The following is a 23,939-nucleotide window of genomic DNA, read 5'->3' as shown; positions in this document are numbered from 1 at the left end:
TGAGAAAGAAATGAAGCTTTCTTAATAACCTCCATCCATGAGATAATGCACATGTCATTCTGGGAAAACTTTCTTTTTCGTAATTTGTATTTCATGTTAATGAATGAATAATTCATAGTTTATTTTTCTGAACCTCTCTACTATAAGCAGGTTCCAATAACCCTTCAGTCTCCACACATCAGCTAATTTAAAAAACCCAAAAAACAACCAAACAAAAACTTTCTGTTTTATAAAATGTGTTAAGCAATATTTCATGAATTCCCACAGGACAGATAAGACCAATGACCAGCAGAATTTTTGCAGCACTGGAAACCTTCTCTTGATGAGCATTGATGAACATTATCGAACATTTTGCAACTCAAGAACTTCCTTATAGACAGTGAGCAGAGCATCTCTGTGGACGCTCCCCCCTGTGCTACGGCTGCGATGTTCAATAACCAGCCACTGACAGCATTCATAGTATCACTGTTTGCCAGCAAGAAGATAAAAGAAAACACAACCCAAAAACCTCAACTGCAAACTATTCAGTGAGGCTGATGTCGATGGTTTGCTCCCATAAGCACACCAGCAATGGATGTTAAATTATTAATGGAGTACCGTCGATTGTACTGAGTCTGCACAATAAAAAATGTGTACTCTGCATGCCTTTAACTTTTTCCTCATCTTTCCTGTATTTCTGGTTTTGTTCTGTCCCTTGTTTGCATTCTTCAGGAGACTGTGTGATGGTTGTAGTTTTCCCACTCGTGTTTGCAACTCTTTACCTTACAACAAGCAGCTTGACTGTCGTTAACTGTTGGTGTGAACTGGCTCGGTATGAATAAAAAGCTTCTAATTTAAAAGACTGTATTAACTTCCCTTTTGTCATATACAAAGAATTTTTCTCTCTTTGAGTTTCAGGCTCACTGCAGCCAATAAAACAGCAGGTTTTACATTTCTTTACCTTCTCTGTGCTATTCATTTTTGAAACACTCCCTTTGTATAGCTTGAGAAAATATCCATGATGATGTCGTGGTGATGTCATGTCAGGGTTTAATGACCAAACATAAACGTATTGAAGTGGATGAGGACATTTGAAAGATGAGAACATGATCTTCATCAGGCACAGAGATAGATGTAGTCAAGTTGCATTAGAGGAAATGGAGCCTTTTTGGAGTCTGACTCATACACAGTAAATTTGAAATATTTCTACTTGCTTCTAAAGCTCTCATTATTTTTTAATCTCCTTTTATAAGACTCTTAAACATCCTCTGGTGTTATGAGTAAAATACTGATTTAGTGTGCGGAGAGGTGTGCACCGCTGTAAATTAATGAAACATAAACGGCATCGTTTGTGCTCTCTGTGGATATTTAAAGATAAATATGTGCTGTGACTCACAGCAGGTCATATTATTTGTCAGATTATTTCATTGAAATGCTCACCACAGCTGTAATTTTAAGACTGAACAGTACTCAGCTGGGAGCATAATAAAATCACCGTCTTTACAGTTGTTATAAAGAGGGAAACTATCCAAAGAGGATGAAACTGTACTTTGTACTAAACTATAAATGAGTGTTGAGGGTTTCAGTTGACTCACTTTCTGAGACACCCTCAAGTGGACACAAAAGGAACTGCAGCTTTTCACAACAAACCCCTTTCCTTCAATGAAGCAGCATCGTTGATGCTTTTGTAATAGTTTGTGTTTACTTCTGTGTTACTAGTGTGGACATCATGAGCTTGTTTTCTCATTTAAATTCTGTTCTTGTGATTCTCGGAAACAATCATGAGTTTGAGTGAGCTGAACAACACCATATTTTGAAAGCCCACAGTTCCAGTCCTGTGACAACATGCACACAGCGTGCTCGTGACTTGATCATTCAGACATAAAGCTGCAGAAAAGGCTTAATTTTAAGAAATATAAATTCAGTTTATAGCGGTTTCTTTTTTTGAACAATGAAAGCAAACAATAAAGAACTCGACTTGTTTAGGATACACACAGAAACTTTGTGTCCTTGTATAAATAAAACTTCCCACTGCATTTAAATGTCTGCGGAGGTATTAAGAACTCAAATAAAATGAATCGCTGCATTTGGAGCTTACAGCCACTCAAGGTTATTCTTTATACTCGAGCTTTACATTTTATTTTACCCTTCCCTCAGGCAGAGAACAAGTTAGGATCCCACAAAATGAAACCGAGAAAAGATCCCAGATAATAGCAGATTAAATATGTTCTCGTGGATACATGTATCATTTAGGGTTTTGAATAATGTAATGGTAATAATGATATGAATAATGTTGAATACACGATTTAGAGAAGTGCTGCCTCTGTTTCTGTTCGTGGTAGCTTTGTGAATAATGCAGTGGCCGCAAACCAAATGAAATGGAGCTCCTCTGGATTTTTTATGAGATGTGACACTAAATCCAGCCCATCTCGAGGGTTACATTTCATATCAACCGCTCCGTGTTCCCTTTCTATATGTATGAAATAGCTAAAAGCCTCTGCTCACTTTATGCTCCAATCTTAAATGGTGAGAATATGAACCTTTGTTTTTTTTACTTTTGCAGGAAGGTTTGTTTCCTGAATCGAGGTCAAGACTTTGCATCCATCCATCTATGCACAACAGGCATGATGAATGATTTATTTCCTAAGATGTTTAACAATATACACTCATATACACAATAGTTTAAAAGTATACAGCAGTATATAATTCTGCACTTCATACTGGAAAAGGAATCTAAAAATATACCATATTCAAACGATTTTGGCAAACATGCCCAAAGTTAGTTTGGAAACATTTGGAAACAATTTCTTTTGTACATACTTATGCAATATCCTTGATTTAATTTACATCTGTAGAAGAACAACATAACAATATTATCCACTCCTTACAAAGGACAAGTGATTATGTTGTACATTTAATATCTTACTTTAAAATATCATGTCATGCAGTATAACCACAGATAAACTGGCTTTAACTAAAGACTGACAGATTAGACAAGGTTCATACTGCATGTGTTCTTTTGGAAGAAAGTGAAGTTTGCTAACAGATGTATAATGAGCATGTCCTTGCAAAAGGATGAAAGTATAAATGCTTTTTAAAGTATTTTAATTAAGGTCCTTTTCAAAGGCCTACTTTGAAAAACTAATTTTGAAAAATCTAATTTTCAAAGTAGGCCTGAGTTCATAGATACGATGCACCAAAACAGGCAGGCATCCGAAAATAAACGTGCGGTGGCCCAAAAGGAGAGGCTGCGGAAAATAGTATTACTCTGTTTTGCTGAAATTCCTCAGAGTCTGGAATCCAAACAAACATCCACACATCTCGTGAAATGTCCGGCACTTTATCGCCACATAAACCGCAGAAGCGTGAGGGGAACATGCCAAAAACGGCTTCCTGGGCACAGGTGTAAAAATACAAAAGCCTACAGGGTGTGCGAGCTGGCCAACAAGCCAAGTGTGTAATTGATAGCAGTGAGTCAGAGCTACACAATTAGCACTGCACCTGAGGGAACCACCTGGCAGGCTGTCAGCGATCTGAGCCGATGGAAGAAGACAAGGGCTCTGCAACGATCCCATAATCCATTAACACCGGGCTTTATGGGAATCAATCGATGATCAAATACTGTACAATTTCATGTGTCTGTTATACAAGTCCCAAAATCAAAGTTTACACCTGACATAAGTTAAATCTCTATTTTCAAATGATTTTAGTTTTTGAAAACTTGATTCCACTATAGCTATAAAATACATACAGCTAATTCCCTTCAAAGCTCAAACAAGGTCAAGATCTCGCTGTATGTCCTCACTTTCATTTCCTTTCATTCTCTGAATATCAATAAGGGACAAAAACGAGCACAGGAGACAAAAAAGACAGATGAGAGCCAACAAAGTGTAGGAGAAGAAATGAGGGAGACAAGAAGAATGAGCGTGAGGAGCTTCTTTGTAGAGATGAAGGGAAGGAAACCTTTTAGACCATGACTTATTCACAAGCCAGTACACAAAAATGTGTGTTTGACATCACACAGACGAATGGATGATGATCAGACCTAACAAGCTAAGTGTAAAAAAACTGACCGGTACACAAAAAAGTTTGTGATCTGATCTTGAAAAATGTATTCATGCTACTTAAAAAAAAGGCTGAATACAAGTTGCTTGATCTGGATGGATGCAAAACGAGTCAAGAGACTGACGGAGAACCACAGAGACGAGCGGCAGGAACGACAGTGGGCATCATTAGTGGAAAAAGGTCAAAGTGGGCTCAGGATGGGTTTGTGTAAGAACATGGAGACGGCTGCATTTGGTGAAGGCAGGTGAACGAGGTCAGGAGATAATGGGTAAAGATACAAGATGTGCGTTAAATGTGTGTAGGGGACGACAGATGAAAGTACAGAAGAAAAGTATACCCAGCTCGAACAAGAAGCAGACTCAAAGGTTGAAGATCTGACAGACCGCAAAATAAATGTCCACAAAACAAACCAGGCAGCAAAGGAGCAGGCAAAGGCCAAGAAACAGTACAGAATACAAAACCCATGTAATTTATGAGCCTTACAAGCAGCAGGCAAAAGCAGTGGTCAGAAAACATGAAAAATACTTAAAACATAATGAAATGTTTGTCTGGGAAGCAGAAAGTGTGTGGAACATGGTCATGGCTTCACAGCATTATTTGTATAAGGGGCTGTAACTGGCTGAAAACGAGTGTCACAGAAATCTGGTGGGGAAACTGATATGGATGCAAGACAAGCTGAAGATATGACATATAGATGGAGGTCACTATTTACAGTCCAAGCTGGTCATCGGTCATCAGGCTGAAAGAGATGGGGATGTAAAACTGTATACAGCAGCAGCAGTTCTCTGTTAGCGGTAGTGCTCGAGGTATGGAAATTCATGCAAGCCAACAGCTTCATTTTATCAGATGTGCAATGATTAACTGCCAGATGCTTATCCAATTCAGGGTCACAGGGGGCGGAGCAGACAACCAGTCACACCTGTGGGCATTTTAGAACGACCAGTTAAGCCAGCACACAAACTGCATGTCTTTGGATTGTGGGAGGAAGCCGGAGTTCCTGGAGAGAACCCACACACACAGGGGAAGAACATGAGAACTCCACACAGAAAGGAACTGGCCAGATGGTGGACTGGAACCCGGGACCTTCTTGCTGCAAGGTGCCAGACTCCATGCTTGATAGATGCTGATAAAGACCCTGCTTTTAGTGTTTGCTAGTAACGTGGGAACTTTGCACAACTTCCTCTGAAGTCCAACACACCATCCACTGTGCCACAGAGCCATGTGTCATCAATAAACCAGATATATAATTTCATATATAGTTGAATCAGTTGGTTTATATGGTTACATGTGTGCCAGTTATATACATAGCATATGTTTTCTTTATGTGCTTCAAGGGATTAAAGAACTGGAAAATGTTGATTCATATCACAGGAGCTAAACGTTTTAGATGTTTTAGAGTGTATTAAACAAAAAATGTAAAATTTGAAGTTCATTTTGAAGTGCAGATCAGGCTGACAGGAAGTCAGTGTTCATTTCGTGGTTATCTCTTAGCTCGAAACAAGCTCTGGCATGTTGGCGAGGCTAGATGAAAAGCAAACTGCACTAAAAATCTGTTTAATACAAACATCTTTCTCAAAGATTATTACTTTCTATTCATACTCTGTCATAAGATATTTCAGCTCCCTCCAGCCCATCTCAGATACATAAATGACTGAAATTATGCTTTCTAAATTTCTAGCATTGAGGATGATACATTTGTCGCTCTGCTGTCTGTGGCAGTGACACTGCAAGCTCAGCTCTGAGTGTGAGCATGAGAGAAAACCTTTCTGATGTGATCTCAGCCTAAAAGCCCCCGCTGTCATCTTCTATACCAGATGATTTCTAACTGGAGACCCGGTGGGACAAAGTGACATTTGGCTGATGGAGGGAGGACAGAGGGAGGAAAAAGAATAGATGTGGAAGGGCAGGAGGGAAGTATGCAGAGGTGATATGACGGAAAGAGGGAGGAGAGAGAGAGAAAGAAGATGACATTACAGTGACTTTGTAAAGGTCTGTGCACTGAAAATGGGAGAAGGCAGAAAAACGAGAAAAGGGAGTGAGTTGTAAAAGAGGAAAGCTAATGCCTCATCATCTCAGCAGAATATGATCAGCTGTCGTTTCCTCAAACCTTGCTCTCTTCCTTCCTCACTTCTATCTACATATCTCTGTATCAGCTGAGTCAAAGAAACATCTTCTCATTCACGGCACTGCAGCAATCTGTGCCTCTCCTATCGCCCCCTCCATCCAGCTTTCTAATTTTCTGTTCTACCTCTCTCTCTCTTCTTTAATCTCTCCTTTGAGAGCCAGGCAGGATGGTAATTAGAAAGCTAGCACACACACAAATTCAAATTCGCGCACCCACATATAGTTTTTCATGCAGACACACAAACACACACTGGTGGAATAGCCCAGAAAGCGAAAAAAAGGAGCGGAAGAGAATATTAAAGGAGGAAGAATCAATAGATTCATTTCCTGGTGCTGACTGAGGTTGATCTCTCCCTGGACCCATAATCCTTCGAGTGCACGAGTGTTTGAGTTTGTGTGTGCATGTGTGAGAAAGAGAGAGGGACAGTAAGTGAATGAGGTGAAGGAGAAAGCTGGTCAGGTTATTCCTGCCCCGGGGCAGAGCTGAAAAGGAGGGGGGAGTACTGTAAAAATACAACTTCCTCTCCCGTCTATATTGCCCACTTGCCCACTGTCAAATTTAGATCTGTGGGACGTACTGAAAAACTACGTGGAGATGAAAAATAAATGAGATAAAACAGGTCAGAATAGGAGGAGACACAGAGCAGGAAGCCAGCATAGTTAACACACGGATTTGATCGTGCCCTGAAAGCAGCTTTCCACTCTGTCTAGGGTTGGGTGATATGTAAAGATTTTCCAACCAGCAATCGTCAGTCCAACAATCACCGATTGGGCAACATATTTGCGCATGCGCAGACTTTTTGATGGGTGGGGCAATGTAATCATACAACACAGAAGTCCAAACATGGTCTCAACCCATCTGGAGCGCAGAATGCACAGAATTTGGACAAACTGCTGAAATGCGTTGACAGAGACATCTCAGGGATTGTTGTCTCCAGATGGGTTAATTGTTAATCGTGTTAGTCAATCATGACGGCGAGTTAACGCTGACAGCACTAAAGAAACATAAAGTCACCAATTTGGGATTTCTTTGGCTTTAAACCAGGCAAAAGAGGTAAACCTAAGGATGTCACCAAAGTGGTGTGCCGCTGGTGCAGACGTATAGTGCGAGTCTATCTGGTCTAGTCTATCATCAATAGTTGATATATTCGTCCATTCTGTAATCCAGCTTTCCTCTTCCCTTCCATCCTTCACTCTCCCACTTTGGCTGCATTGCTTCTTAAATCTTCTTAGTTTTCTTAAAATTCACAATCAAAGCAAATTTTCGACAATTTTGTTTTCAGACGAACAAAAAGAGGTCATTTGAGTGGACTGCCCAAGGAGCCAGAATGGGACACCTCCACGTAAGTGCTATTTGAACAGGACTAGCATTTGGGACCTCTTGCTATTAGTCAAACATGCTGTGGTCATCACTGATCAGAATCTTGTGCAAATCTGTCATGCCCATGATTCATAAAAGCAACACTTCCACCACTGATTAACATAGTTTGTCCAGATCACAGACATCAATCTCAAATCTCCGATCCAAATCAAAGGCTTCTTTTGATTATAAACACCAGACTGTATATAACAGGGGGAAGCGTCCACAGTGGTCTCATCCATTGCATCTCAGCTCTGCCTTTAAAGCTATCAAGGTCACATTTTGGCTGGCACTTAACTGCTTACATGGCAGCCAATCAGAAGTGACCACATTTTGACAGGAGGATGGAGTGATTATCGATAGATAATATTTTCACACCCAAGGATTCCCCTTTGCGGTCGCTCGTGGAGACTCATGAGCAAGGACACAAACCTGAAGGAAAGAGAGATCTGGAAGAAGGACGAGATTGTAAAGCTGCTATGTTGGATTTTAAACCACTTCAAAGTCACTTTAAATCTCAATTGTAAATTGAGATTATACATACCTCAAAGTGTATATAAATTCATTCTTACTCTTCCTATATTTATTGTTGTTCTTTTGCACTGAATGGAACTGGAGTCTCGTTGTCTCGTCTCTTTATATACTGTACTTGTCCCGACCTGTGGGATCAGCAAGGCGCAGATCATCATATCCTCACACTGCCTGTAAATACACAGAAGCCTGAACGAATGTTTGAACTTTTAGCTTCCAACCATAGATGTCAGTAATTCTGAGCAAAAGAGATTATCCTGCGAACAAAACACAGACCCACGAGAAGGTTACTAATGTAGCCGGGTGGAAGTTCAATATTATGGGACATGCCACTGGATGGCGCTGTTTTTCTTTTGGGGTACCTCTGAGAGCGGAAGGGATCATGGGGATCTACGGAGACATGCCCAAGTGCTAGCTTGCATTGGTTTTATGTGGGTGTGCAATGCCTTTTTTTTTCGCTGCGTGATCTGTTTTGAACGCAAAGTGTGCAACAGTTAAGGCACCAGGAGTGGCTGCCACCAACTTCGCCGTTCGTCTCAGAGGGATCCATATTCCGTTTTCTGCTGGATTAATGCACTGAGAAGCCACTACAGTTATCTTTGCACTGCTAAGTTTTGTTTTATTTATGTTTGGGTTTATATCAGACACGAAATGACGCTAGATGTCCTTGAGTTCCAGATGCTGATAAAGTTGGGGAAATAACCTGCAGTAGCAGTGGGTTACCAGAGCACAAAGCTGTTACTGGATAGGAGCTGTCTGTAACAATTTTATTTCTTTATTTTTACAACCTTGTTATTTTCTTCTGAGCACTTACTTTATCATTCAGATTAAAAGAACCCCAAAGATAATCTGTGTTCTGGGCTGGTTAATTTAGCCAGGCTACACTAAAATACACAGAGGTCCCCAGTTTGTTACTAGCCTTGAGTAAACAGGTCTCTAGTCTAGGCCTCACTGGATATTCCCAGTATATTCCCTCAGTATTGCACTAAATTTGTTGCAAGAGGATTCCTCTGCTCCATGATGATGATCAGGGAAACATCTCTTTTCAGTTTTGCCCTCTTTGTAATAATAATAATGGATTGCATTTATATGGTACTTTTTAAGACCCTCAAAGCGCTTTACAATTCCACTATTCATTCACTCTCACATTCACACACTGGTGGAGGCAGCTACAGTTGTAGCCACAGCTGACAGAAACGAGGCTGCCATATCGTGCCATCGGGCCCTCTGGCCATCACCAGTAGGCGGTAGGTGAAGTGTCTTGCCCAAGGACACAACGACCAAGACAAACAGAGCTGTGGATCGAACCGGCAACCTTTCGGTTACCAGATGAGATTCCCAACCCCTTGAACCACGGTCGTACTGTTATAGTCATATAGTTATATAGTTTTATGCAGAATTATATTACTGTGGATAAACTTTGTAATATTTAGTCTTGATCGCTCTTTTTTGTGCATCTTTTCCTTCTTCTTTTATTGCAGTGTGGGCTGAAGTCAGTCCCTCATGTTACTACTATGCTGCTGTAGCTCAGAGTTAAACTGGTTTACCAAAGAAGACGAGGGCCTGTGTTCCACAGAGAGCTGCTCGATGTAAGAAAAAACAAATCTGGTGAACTTTTTAACATCCTTTTAAAAGCATAGAAAAAAAAATTGGAAAAGCTGAGGGGTGCAGCACCATTTTTGTAATGCATAATTTGTTCGGGTGAACTGTGCTCCCTGTGGCATGGGCAGCAATGATAACTGCAATGATGGTCACTGAATTTTACTGAACTTCTACATTTTTCATTGGCCCATTTGTCATGCCATTATGATAGGGCAGCAGAAGCCTAAAGGGAACAGCTGGCGGCTTTGGAAGTGTAGATCAGTGGCTGGGAAAATCAATGACTAACCCCTCCTTTCTTCCACCATCGCTCGACAACTTCCACGATGAACTCCAGAGCTGCTGCTCCACAACTGGCTGACTGGAGTTAATGCTGTTCAGCAATTTTGGGCAGTTCCCAAATGTGAATATGAAGCAGGCCAGTGAACGACAGCAGGCATGCTCCCACTGACTTTCCTTAGAAAGATAAAGGTTAGAAAAGGGCTACGCACAATTAGGATAAGCCCTTTGTGGGAAGGCTGACTGCATAGAGACTTTGCGAGTGTGAGGGCAGCTTTTAATGAGTGCTCAGAAAAGGTAGGTAGAGGTGTCCTTGAATCAAATTTGACAGAAAATAGGGGAAAAAGTAGAATCTAACTGGAGGCAGAGAGATGAAACTCGGCAGTGTAGGTAGTCTTACTGAAGGTGTGCAGAAATCAATACTTTTGCTGATGCTGCAGTTCGTATTTGCGGTCCATAAACTGAAGAAAATCTCTTGTGTTAGCTGAGGACCTGTCATAATTGTGGCCATGATGCCCGTGCATTCCTGCCTGGCTGCTCTGCCTCTGTCAGTTCAGTCTGCAGAGGAGGAGCAAAGTTCACTGTAGTCGTTCTGAGACACTTTAAGGCTTTTTTATGAAACTCACAGTGGTAGAAATGAGACATGTTATTCAGGCAGCCAATCTTGAGCCATACTTTTTCAAATATACTGTGAAGCTATGAGGTGATGAAGAATCTCACTTTTCAAGATAAAAGGATCAACAACGAAAGCGTGATATGAATTGTTAGTGTGTGGTTACTGAGGCTTACATATCTATAGGACAGATTATAAAAGAAAATAAAAGGTTTCAGGAAGAGGTCTGGGTCATGTTACACATTGTAAGACACAACTAGTTATAAGATAGAACTGGTTAAGGTTAAGGGTGAGATGGGCCCAAGTTAAGGGGAAGTTCACTCACATTACTTCCTTTAATTCAAAACAGTTCACAGCAATATGAATTTTAAGCAGATAAATGGAGCTAACTGCTAATTCTGCAAAACTCTGTACTATTTTCTTTACTTGTCCTGTGTGAGGCTCAACTCTTTAGCACGTGCTATCATAAAAGATTTCGGTTTTGCGTCCTGTCTGCTCGTGCATCCTGCTCGTCACATCATTCATTCCCTTCAGACTACTGAACAGATCTATTTAACATAGCTTTCTATGTTGGAATCCAAAAGGAAAGACTCATTTATTTATTTCTAACCTGTTGAACTACCTAACCACAGTTTTCTGCATCACAGCAACAGCAGATTTGTTTTCTGTTGAATCAGAGAGAAACTGTCGAGGTGAGGGATAAGGGAGGGTTCCATGCTTGTTGGCAGGTTTGGTCAAGAAGCCACTTTGGAGGATGATGTGGTGGTTTTCTAACTTAAAAGTATTGTGTTTAAAGCCACTAATCATTGATGAACAAAGAAAATTATGTATCTAAATTAACACACATGGCATGCATACACAGTAGCTTGCACAACTTGCACTTTGGTAATAGATTCAGCATTTTTATTGCTGCTTTAGTTGTGCATTCATAGTTTGCTCTTATTTTTACATTGAATCTATAACTGACTCATTGGTGTTCAGCCAATAAGAGGTCGTGAGTGACAGCGATTACAACAACAGATCTGAAGTGCTGCAGAGCAGAGTAAGTGCTGCTGTGGGAGATGATGAACAGCAGCTGAAGCTGCTCTGACTGGCGGTGTCTGTAAAGACTGAAGCCAGACTGCAGAGGCAGGCCAGAAAGGGCAGAGTGGGCGTCATAAGTCTCTCCTATTACAGTGCACAGAGTGGAGAGGCCAATAACTCTGCTGGAGAGCTCCAGTTGAGTTATAAAATGTTTTGCACATAAAGTCAAAAGTATAAGTACTGCCACTGTAGCTGGAATTGGTGCTTATACTTCTGTCATGGACTCTAAAACAGATCAGAAAGGGAACACTGACTTCATATTTCATTGTAACAATAATCAGAGTATTTCATTGTGGCTGTGCATATATCTGTCATATTAGGGTGTAAATGAAACAGAAAGAAAACCTACTTGGTATCCATCCCATGATGCACCTGTATGGAGATTTGTGCACCTAAACCCAATGAAACAACTCGATGAAGTAAAAAAACACTTAAGTGAAACAGGAAACACATTTACAGTCTGCCTGCTTATTTCTGCTTCAAAACAACACCCTCTTGCATGTAAATCTGCTGCCGGCTCCACTCAACAACTGTAGGCTCTGAATGCCGAGCTCAAGAGAAAAACAACAGTTGGCCTAAAAGCAGGAGAGCAATTTTCTTTTACTTCCCTGCTAAGATTTTCCCCAACGAGCCAGAGAATCAAATTGTTGACCTTTAAAACACAAGAAGGCTGCATCTCTGTGCCTTCAGGCTGCCACAGCAGAGGGAACGTTAAGAGCGGAGAGGGCCCAGCTGTACCTGCTATAAATACTAGAAACTCAGAAAATACACAGGAAACAAATACCACCTGTCCACAGCGCACTGCTACAGACAACTCCATCAAAAATGGTGCTAATGAACTAATTGACTCTTATGATTCTTTGCTTTTGTGTAGCTAACAGTGAAGTCAGGCACGATGTCATGCTGAACAGTCCCTTCTTTCTTCCCTTTTTCATTCATCAGACTCTTCTACTTCCAGCTGCTCCCTTAAGGGTTACCACTGCAAATCATTTGCCTCCATCTCACTCCATCTCTAGCATCCTCCTCTATTAAATCAGCCCCCTGCATGCCCTTTTCCAGTTCTTGCATACATCTTCTTTGTGGTCTTCCTATTTTACTCCTACCTGTTAGCTCCATATTTAGCCTTCCTTGTCTAATACATCCTGGTTGACCGCAAGTATTAAAACTTATCACAACCTCTAGAGCTTGTAGCTGCTCCCGGATGTAACCCCACTGCCACCTTAAGCCCATCTGTCACTCCTACCTCACCATTGTCTCGCTGTCCTCATACATGTACACATAATTCACACAATTGTGACCTCTCCAACATCGTGTTAAGCAATCTGGTGAAAGTTTACTGCCCTCCTTCCTACATATACCTTCACAGGTATGTCATCTGTACCAACCACCTGTCCACTCTTCCTCCTTCTTAGTTCTCTGCTCTTTCCTGCAGCCATCCTCTGCTCTTCTGTTTTCTTCATCCATCAGCTTCTTTCCAGCTTGATCTGTCTGTCTAGACAATTGTTAGAAGTCATTTTCTCCTTTCTTATATATATTTGTTTTTTGCATGATTTTAAACTAAGAAGGAAAGCAGCAGCCCAACTATAAAAATTCATCATTCATTCGATATGTAGTTAATTGTGCCTAAAGTCTGTGTAGATATTTTTGCTTTCATATGACACAATTTGCAAATATTTCTTTAAAAGAAAAAAAAATAGAAACAAAATTTGAATCCTCAAAGCAGAATTTCATGACCTAGTGGATGATGTTGCACAGATGGTGTGCATTTCTGCAGTCTATATTTATGACATACACTGTTATGTTCAACTGATAAATTCCACTCATGGATATATTAATAACAATGGTTATTGTGAATTTAAGACTAAATAAAAGTTTAATAAATAAAGTTTAATGCATAACACAATCCATGATGGTTCTCTGACTATATTGTTTTTGTAACTCGATACATTTACAATCACAATAGCAACAGTTTTAGAAGTTACTCACAAAGATATTAAATTAATTAATTAGAGTCAAAGAAATAACAGATTACAATGTTTTGAGTCATTATTATATACTGCAGTTCTCTTGTGGGTGGAGATAAAAAGAAATCAATCTGTTTGAGTGGGCTGTGGCATCTCGTTTAGCCTGCTGACATCAACCTGCCTGGCTTTAGCGCTCAGCTGTGAGCACAATGCTGTCCTGGTCATGGGGAAAATGATCACATCACCCCCACAGTTCAATCTGAAATTATGCGTTTGGATGCTAAAAGTGCTCCCTCCATTTGTAGGCTTGAAAATTGTCACATTCATGTCATTGGTGTCTGGTTAAAATGAGAATTAAGGCTGCAGCCACATTTCAAACTGTCATCTGTCACCCCTGGAAATGTTTTATAATGACCCTCAATTATGTATTCTGGATGATGTTGCTAGGTGACCACACTGGCTAAGTGGCTAATGGGATCAGCCGGTGGTCACTCAGAATTGTGGGCTTTAAGCCGGCCAACACTCAAAACTCCCTAAGAAAACCACATCTGGTGATAAAGATTCCATCATCGAGGATGGGCTGCTTATTTGCCTTTTTCCACAGTGTTACAAAAAATGCATTACATAGATTCATTCATTACCATTTCACTATTCATGTCTAGTTTACATTGCTAAAATATAACTATTGTAGCAGGACTTGTTTTCCATCTGCAGTTACACTGACTCTTTCACAAAGACATTTTTCGTTATACAAAAATAGTAAAAAATGTTTGATAGCCTACATTTTTTCCACGTTGGGGTTTGCAGCTCTGCTGGCTGCTGCGGCTTCCTGATTTCCCAGCAGGATGAGTCTGACTTCATCTTATCTTCCATTATCACTTCCCCCCCTTTGTCTACACCTGTCTGATGACTGAATCACGCTGAGGAGCCACACTTCTCCATAAAGACCCTTGCGTGAATGTCTTTATTAGCAGTTGTTTGCCCTACGCTGGGGTTTTTTTTCTGTCTACATTTGAATCCTCCAGGAAATGGATTAAGGACCAAATTAATACCACTTATTGTGACAATGTCATTACACCCTCCAACTGAAATGTTAGCTAAAGTGCTGATCTGATATCTGCTGCCTGAATCCAAATCAGTTTCTCAGTTTACTCCCTCTTTATTTCTCAGTGAGCCGCTCACTTCCCCACACCCTGAACAGCCTCCAACATGGCGGAGAACATGCTTATAACTGCCCACTCAGGGATGATGTGTGTTTTGAGCAGTCAGACAGAAGAGAAATCGCTCTCACTTTCTGCCCTTACTTGTGGCTTGTAGCACAAACACAAACAGCAGAATGAAGCGGTGAGAGTGCACATAAACACAATTACTTAGCAAACTCACCACTCTGTCAACTTACACATCAAAACATGAACAAAACAACATGTCATACACTCTCTTAGAAGAAATTTTAGCTACTACCACACAGAGACCGCCATATGCAGTACTTCACACATGACTTCTAGCTATACAACAGCTGAACCGCATCATACTTGCAATCTCATGCCTCATGCCTACAGTGTTACCTTGGCACCCTGGGAGTCCAGAAGCAACCACCTTTCTGCAATGAGAAAAATTGCTGGATACACGGTATGCAAGCAGTATGGTGACAGGAGGTATCACCCTGGAGTAAAATTTATAAAGTGGATATTGGTGCCGTCAAAAAAAGCAGATGGACTCACAGAAAGGCAAATGAAAATCAATGGTTATGACAATTTGCATATTTGTGATCAAGAAACTGACCTCACAGCCGATTGCCCACCCTCCAACTCCAGGTTGACAAAATCTCAGTTGCTTCATTTTTCTTTTGCTTTCTACTTTCACCTCTGAGGTGAGAAAGCAGGTCTTCCACTGCTCTGATCTTAAAGCGTGTGGCCTTGTGTGACCTGGCCACGCTAAGATCTCTTGACGTTGTACTCTCCAAACAGACACCATGAAAGTCTCCTAACTAAAGTTGCAAGACCCTGCAGAAGAGACCCTGGTTAGCTTAGTACACACCACTAACAAGGTGAAAAGGTTTAAGTTTAAGTTGTTCCTTCATCAAGAGCAACAGAACAAGTTTGCACAGTGCCATGAGACCCATGCATGTCTTTGGAACCAGGCCTCTGGAAGGATAGCATCAAAAAAACTAGAACTAAGAACTAGAACCCTGAATGAGCACATCAGCCTGACAGACAGACATAATCCCTAATACAACAAACTATATTCAAGGAACATATGCTGGTAAATCTGTGCAAATGTTGTTGTTTGATTGTAGGAATGGTGCCAATTTGCTATGTGTAAAAGATTAACAAAACAACTGAACTGAGGTCACAAGGTTTCCATGACGTCCTGTGACCAACCTGTAGTCCAAAAGGAGCTGATGATGTAGGGGCAGCAGACACAAAGACTCCACTGGGGTTTCTACACTGGACTGCTTTATTTCCCAGTTCAAGGTATTTCAGTGCAAGGCAGTAATAAACACAGTAACACCTACTCACCCATCCACCCACCCACCCACCCACCCATCCATCCATCCATCCATCCACCCACCCACCCACCCATCCATCCATCCATCCATCCATCCATCCATCCATCCATCCATCCACCCATCCACCCATCCATCCAGCCATCCAGCCATCCATCCATCCACCCACCCATCCACCCACCCGCTATATTTTTCTTACCTGTATATGAGTATATCATCTGTGGAACTGTTGTACTGGATCTGGTACATGCGCACTCCTGGTATGTGGTTCTGTGGAGGCCATCTAATGGTGGCAGAGCTGGACGTCAGATCCGACACGCTGACCCTGTGCTGGTCAGAGCGGGCCTGGCCTCCGCTGATATTGGATTTGATGGACGTAGGGATGTCTGAAGGCCCCGGGTCAGGGTCCAGCTTGGGGTCAAAGTGTGGAGAAGGGTTCACGACTAACTCGACAGGAGCAGTGGCCTCCCCGGCAGCATTGGACGCTATACAGGTGAACTTTCCAGAATCCTAGAAATCATTTAAAAAGATAAGAAAAAAGCCACATTTATCCAAATTATCAACCTCATAAATCCAAATTATAATGAACATTATTTTTATAGTTATTTTGTTTTCATATAGTAATGTACGTTTTCTTCAATAAATGAATAAATAGGTTGTTTTAGTAAAAGCTGTTTGATATATATATCTACCAAAATGCACATTGTACAAATTTAAATTTACAAACCACGATTTGTTTGTTTTTTAACAGGCTTGAACAAAAATAGCTTGTTTAGTGACAATCTTGTATCAAACCAATTTTAAATGAGTTACTATTCTGCAAAATGAAGGCACCAGAGCCAGTTACACTTACTGATGCAGCATTAATCTAGCACATTTATAATAAACCCTTGCATATCTATATTCCTTGAAAATGAAAGTGCTTCTCTACCTTGACGGAGGCCTTGAGAATGTCAAGGGAACCATTCTCGTAGCAGATTGTTCTCGATGTGTTTCCAATCAACTTCCCATCTGGACTGACCCAGTGTGTTGACGGCTCAGGGTCACCGATGGACTTGCATCGCAGGCTGACTTCCTGACCCTCCATTACAAACATCTTGGAGGTGTGGCGCGTTATCATTGGTGGCTCACAAACAAACTCCTCCTATGAGGGGAGACATGAACTCTCATTTATCCAGAAATGTAATTGTTAGATAGATACAGCTAAATCGGTAAACAACAGATGGAACAGGTGAAATGTATCCAGTGGGATTAAAGTGCATCTTTTCATGAAAAACAATAATTTTTTTCTGCTTCTGCTAACACCAGCAGTGCATTCTTCCAACAGCAGAATACAGAAGGAGTTTGGTTGTTTGCACATTAAGATTAAGAGATCTCAGAGTTTCTCAGCCCTTGCATTATTTAAAACCCACCCACTGGCACCTAAGCCTGTGTAAAGCCAACCAAAACCCTGGTGGAGTATTACTGCGAGGCCAAGGAGGGGCAGCCGAGGCTTATCGGGGCTTACTCATCATTCCTACTACTCAGCAAGTCTCCGAACCTTTTTCAGGGTCTTTTTTTACCAGCAGAGATGATTGCTGACCTGATGACCGCTGGGCTGGAGCGTCAAATAAACCACTAGGGCCTTTCAGTCCTGTATTACATTTTGACCCTCAATTGCTTCTGTGAATCTCAGAGTAAAAGACTGATTGAATTGGGTTGTTTCCCAGCGTGAGCATGTGAAAGTGTGAAAGTAGGAGAATGTGAAGTCAGGGCCTTGAATGAAAACTAGTATGAATACTCGTTCACTTGCCTTACAGAAGTGGATAAACAAAATATCCTGTTTGTCCCACTAAATTCAACTAGTACCAACTCCCCCTTGTTGTCCGAGAATATTTAAGCATCAGTCAAGAAACAGAGCAGATGGAAAGAGCAGCCGAGCTGATGCCAAAGCAGGAATTCCCTTGCTGACCGACTGCTGATGTCTGACCTTTGTTGGAAACTGTGGAGGGTTTTTGTTCTTGCAATGGCAAAGAGGCTATTAACTCTCTGAGTATTAATATGCCCACTCACTTTGGTGACACAGTGGTCTCTGGACAAACCTCTTCACGAGGCTAATCCTCTTAGAGTTATCATACAGCACCTGAATCAAAGGTCTCTACATCATCCTCTTTAAAATGATACCAGTTAATCCTATCTTCACCTCAAAGTGCACCTCCACTATTATCCAGGTAAAAAAAGTGCTTGGTATCAGCCACTTTAAGGGAACAACTTAAACTTTTATTGTTTTTTTTAATCTGGTGTGCTTAGTTTTAACACCAGCAGCAACAGCAGATCTGCTTTTTATTGTTTTTTTTCTGCCTTTTATAATATGATATTAATGCATTAATATACAAACATGAAAGAGAAAAAAATTGTAGTATTATGGCCTTTCAGGTTGTAGATATTAAAGTCAGGTGTTAGTGTAGAAATACTCTTGTCTTCTGTCTTCTTCTTAGCTCAAAATGTATACGTGAAGTGAGTAGAAAGACTACAAACGGTCATGGATGCCTGTGTTCTCATACACCAATGACATCACAGCAGTTCTTTTGCCGGGTACATGCCCAAAAATTACACTACACTAAAATCTCGAGTTTGAGTTTCAACAGCTGCTGTTTGTGGCTCTGTAAAGTCAACTTTTAATGCAATCTGCAGTGTTTTCAGCCAGAGATGTGCATGGCACATTGTGTTATGTACTTTTTACAAAACACCCTAACCTTAATCCTAACCCACTTTTTACTTCCACATTTCTTTTCGTTCCTCTGCTGAAGTTTAGACTGTAAGATATGTCACATCAACAACAACAAATCTGCCAAACTGACAAGACGACAGTAAAATTTGATGCTCAAAATGAACCAATCCACCTCGAACGAGGATACAAACAATCTCAAGCTTTTGGTAAAAGTATGTTTTTGTATTTGAAATCATATTTATATATGAAACTGTTCTTACTCCCAACGCGTAACATACTGACGATTTGTCACGCCCCGAGGTGTCCCATAAAAACGCCAAAGGTAACCTTCTGCATCCTATGATACGCGCCAGTGTGGATGGAATCCAATAGAATGACTCCCCGGCAGTAACACATGTTCCAGCCGTGTTTTTAACCCTGATCTTAATCCTAACCACAACCATAACCTTATCCCTAACATTAATCATTAAATAGTGTTTTCCAAAGCGATTCACAATGAGAAAGTAAAATAAATGTACATGTGTAGATTCATTCCAAATGGTTCTCATGTTTCTGAATACGACATTGGCTGTGTTGTGTGTTATGTTTTGGGATGAGAACCTGTTGTATATATATATCTATTAGGGGTGCAACGATACACAAAATTCACGGTTCGGTTCGGTTCGATACTTTGGTGTCACGGTTCGATATTTTTTCGATACAAAAAAATGTTCATGCATTTTTAATTTGTCATTTATTAAAATTATAAATATATATTTTAACTCAAAAGTACAGTTTTTAAATTTAACCCTAACCCTTGTGCGTGTTTTTTATTTTGACAGCGAATGCGCACCTGCGGACCACTTATGTGCAGCCCTGGTTATTTAGCTCGTCATATTGCAGCCACAGAAATTCTTTTGTCCATGAAACCATAAAGCTGCACTTTCTTTTTGCCTTATAGTCTGATTTGTCATAACTTCTCCGTTTTGTGGTAAGCTTTTCTTTGGCTGTCACTTCTTCACCCTGACCTGTCTTATTTGGCTCAGCAGAACTAAAATATATATCTGTCTGTGAAGGTTCTCAGTCATCCAGGTCATCGTAGTCAAATATAAATCTTGCTGCTTTTACACACGCACTCACATAAGCTCAGCGATTCTCTGCGCGATCAACCTCTCACATGTTTAAGCTGCGGGAGATTTCACTTGTCATGTTTGCATAGTAAGCTAACGATTAATAAGACGATGTCAGAGGAATTGGTGCACAAATTATCATCACTCACAGATCAGTGCTGTCGCTCTCTATACACAGTTCGCACGATTGCAAAGTGAAAGCAAAAAAACAAGCGCAAATTCAAACGCGACTTCAATATGTCACATATTGACAGTGGCTCACCGATGCCAATAACATAATTACCCAGCTACATTTCCGAAAGAATGCAAAAGCATTGACATATATTTTTCCTACAATAGCCCGACGGGCAGGGAAGAGATAGATTTTGGTAGCCCGACTGAAAAAATCGCTAGCTCCGGGACGTCGGGCTAGCGATATTGCAAGCCTGTATCTGATTGAGGAATCACTCATCTTTGGAAAAGAGAGTTTATTACAGAGAAATGTCTCTTTCCAAAATAAAAGCTATACTATCCGCTTCTTCTGGGCTATATTCTCAGCAGCATAAGGAGAATCATGTGCTAACAGCTGTCTAAATGACTCGGCTAAAGTTAGTAGCATGCTTGCTTTTTTTTGTCTTCCACTTCCACTTCCACTTGTCTTTGCACTAGGATGATGTCGGCGTAAATGTGCAGTCATATTCGTTGTGTTCCCACTAGTGCTTTCAGGTTAATCTCGTTGAAATGACCTTAACGCCACAACACGGCAAATCTCCGTTAACGAGCTACCGCCGATCACTCCGTGCATGGGGCTAGACGGCCAACACGTTAACGAGCTAACTGCGCTGTATCGAACGGTTCAATATCGATACGAATATCGTTGCACCCCTAATATCTATATATTAATATATAAAGCATGCTTGATTTTAGAAGGATGATTCAGCTCAGCATTTCTCTTTTATGATATACTGTGAAAAGTAGTAGAAGTATATAAATGTGCAATAATACATACGTCGGTGATGATAATGGCACAGTTCATATGCTTGCTTAAATAGTGATTATTTTTACAGTTTTACTTTCAGGAGAAACTGAGCGTGCTGCAGTGAGCTATTGCAGTTTTCTAACATATCACAGTGTTAAATATAACAAGGCTAACAAGAGAAAGCTGACTTTGTTGGGAAAATGATCGGGACTGCAAACATACTAAATGACAGAGATGTGTTCATTGTAAAAGTAGAAAGATTTCTGATGTTATGTAGGCACTGTTAGAGTTAACATCTTTTATTTTTCTGCCTGTTTATATTTTATTTTAAAAAAAAGCTTTTGTTCTATTGCATTGGTTTGCCTTTGTAACAAGTCTCCAGGGACTCTCCAGGGATGAAAAATAGCTTTGTCGCCACAGTCGCTGTAATGTTTATCTAATGTGTGGTGTCTCTGTTAAATAAACCAATAATAATACATGTATATGGATAAAAAACAAATATTGGGATCCATCTGTTTTAGTTTTGCCTCTCGTGGCCTCATTTTACTCTGTGCTTCATCACTGTGGCTCAATAAACCATATCCTGGGTTTTTGCTAGAACATAAGCCTAAACTTTTCCTCTATCATATAATATAATGAAACTCAGTCTTTCTAATGCATTTTTGCAGACCTAACTCCATGACTCCACACTTTCAGCAGAAGGTTCACTCCGCTGTGACACCAACCGTCTGGCCTGCTGATATGTCCTTGAGAAAGAACGTGATTATGTCTCCACTGAGGGCTTCAGTTAAAGCAGCAGAAAATCAAATTTTGCTCTGTGGTTTAATGGTTCAAGGCACCAAAAACACTGAATTACACAATGAATATTTAAAAGTATATATTTTTGGTTTGAATTAAGGGTAATGGTGACTTGGAGCTCATTAAGTATGCCCTCCATGAGTATACACTTCAGACTGTTATCAAAAAAATGCATTCTTATAATTTAGACTCTAGAATCTATTACCAACAGTAGTGAGTTTGTTCTTACACAGTAGAAACCTCCTCAGCTCAGAGCATAAAAGTAATGCCAACACTGCAGTTCCTCTCACTGCCATGAAATGTTTAGAGCCTAATATAAAAATGGTTTTGGTCTCTATAATTAACTTAACCGTTTATAACAGCTCTATAAGTAGATTTGGATTTTTAAAAAACACAACTATTATTGTGCTATGGCCACTTCATAAGACCTGTGGCTATAATAAGCTGCATGGTGACAGCCAAAAAGCTGGAGTCTGCAACAAAAAGATTGACATCAAGGTAAAAATGTATCAACACTCGTAGAGGTTTAGCAAATTGCAAATGTTACATTTCTGACCTATCATTTTAATTACTTTGGCTTAAGACTCTGTTAAAAAAAACGTAAATAAAATAGAGTGCTTTATGTTGCTTTTGCTTTAGTTAACAAACAACATCATAGTGTGTTAATTTGCAAGGTTACAAAATGAGGTTTTAAAATACACAATAGCTTCAGCAAACCTCTCTTATGGTCCAGAAGTATTTGCCAGCCAGGTCTTTAGGTGAAGCGCAGGTCTCCAGATCGTCCTCTCTGGTCAGCCTGCGAAGCCAAACCAGCTCACAGTTACAGTGCAGAGGGTTCCCGCCAAAACTCAGCACCAGCGCTGTAAGAGGAGAGCCCTTCATCTTGGCGTACACCGGGATCCGCAGGAACAGTGGGTCTGGAGGTATTTTCTTCAGCTTGTTAGAGGTCATGTCAAGCCTGGTGACACAACACAGAGAGTTCATATTTTTCCATCACAGCTATTTTTCTGGCAGTTTTAATGAAAGCTTTGAACATTCTGGAGATTAGAAGAAGATCCATGCCATGATCCTGATCATGAACCTCTTCAGAAACAAAATAATAATTATTATAAATGTGGTGAAAATCTATGTGGATGAAGTGGGAGGAGAGGAGATGGGTAGTTCATCGATCAGGTGGGTGGACATGTCCAAAGGTGAGATAGAGGGATGGAAGGAAGAGGAGAGAGAAAGGTCAACGATAAGGGAGAAAGTGTGGGGAGGGGAGCTGAACACGGCTGCACTCAGTCAGCCAGCAGTTCTGCTCTTCTGTCTTGTTGGATTGTAGTTAAAAGAATCACACATTTCTGCAGAAGGTTATTAATCTCAACAGTGTTTCCACACATTTTATTTTAGAAATAAAAGAAAAGTCTGTAAAGTTGAGAAAAATTTTTCCCCTCTCTGGCTGCCACTGAGGAGAAATTCAGTCTTTAAAAAACGGGCCGATTCAATCACTTACAGTTAAATAAAAAAATAAAAGCCACAATCATTTCAAAAAGCAAGTAAGTCTTCAAACACACACAGAGAATAACCCTTGTATGTAGACGACTGCCTCCAAACCCAGTGTCATGTGATGAGGTGAGCCAGTATCTGTCATACACCAGTGGGCTCCTTTACCCCCTGGATGAGACTGCCCTCGCCTGTGCTGGAGGAAAATGGGCCTATGTGGCTGTCGTGGGAGACAGGAATACTGGTGCCCCATTCCTGTGACTCCTGTGACATGCAGAGCGACGTGGTTCCTTGTTTTTGTATTCACTTCTGAATCACATTTAGTCTGACCATTCACCCAGAACCACTTTGCTTTGGAAAAGCTTAACAGGAGCAACTTGCCCCAATAACATAGTTCTCAGAATCACTTTAGGATATAATTCCCTCCATCCTGTTAAGATGTTGATCCCTGAAGGGATCAGAGGCTGCAGCTCTCAGACAGTAAATGGTGGAGTAGTCTGGGTGGTGAAAAGTGGCTGCCCCAAGTGGAGAAGTTCAAGTATCGCAGGGTTTGTTCATGAGTGGTCATGAATGAAGGGAGAGTGGAGCAGGACACTGACAAATGTGAGGTGCGATAGAGATAGTTTGCATTTTCTCTCTTTGCCTGCATTCTGGAGGTTTCTTCCTGTTAAAAGGGAGTTTTTCCTCCCCACTGTTGCCAAATGCTTACTCATAGAGAATCAGTGTATGCTTAAATGTGCTTTAAGGTCTAATTTGTATGAAAAGTACTATAAAAA

The 23,939-nt window shown here is 40.7% G+C and overlaps 1 protein-coding gene across 6 annotated transcripts in view; it reads right to left on the bottom strand.

The window, feature by feature from the left end:
• The window catches only part of LOC113037032 (leucine-rich repeat and fibronectin type III domain-containing protein 1-like protein), a 421,423-nt gene that overhangs the window by 26,703 nt on the left and 370,781 nt on the right, over window positions 1-23,939 (bottom strand). For all 6 annotated transcript variants that reach the window (XM_026193741.2, XM_080289322.1, XM_026193739.2 and 3 more), the window contains 3 exons: window positions 22,396-22,636; window positions 17,035-17,247; window positions 16,303-16,613 (listed from right to left, as the gene is read on the bottom strand). In XM_026193741.2, coding sequence (XP_026049526.1) covers window positions 16,303-16,613; window positions 17,035-17,247; window positions 22,396-22,636 — 765 coding nt within the window. The remainder of the gene's footprint in view (window positions 1-16,302; window positions 16,614-17,034; window positions 17,248-22,395; window positions 22,637-23,939) is intronic.

The sequence above is a fragment of the Astatotilapia calliptera genome, chromosome 14 (genome assembly GCF_964374335.1).
Source record: "Astatotilapia calliptera chromosome 14, fAstCal68.1, whole genome shotgun sequence".
Lineage (NCBI taxonomy): Eukaryota > Metazoa > Chordata > Actinopteri > Cichliformes > Cichlidae > Astatotilapia > Astatotilapia calliptera.
This window is presented reverse-complemented; position numbering and strand designations above follow the sequence as displayed.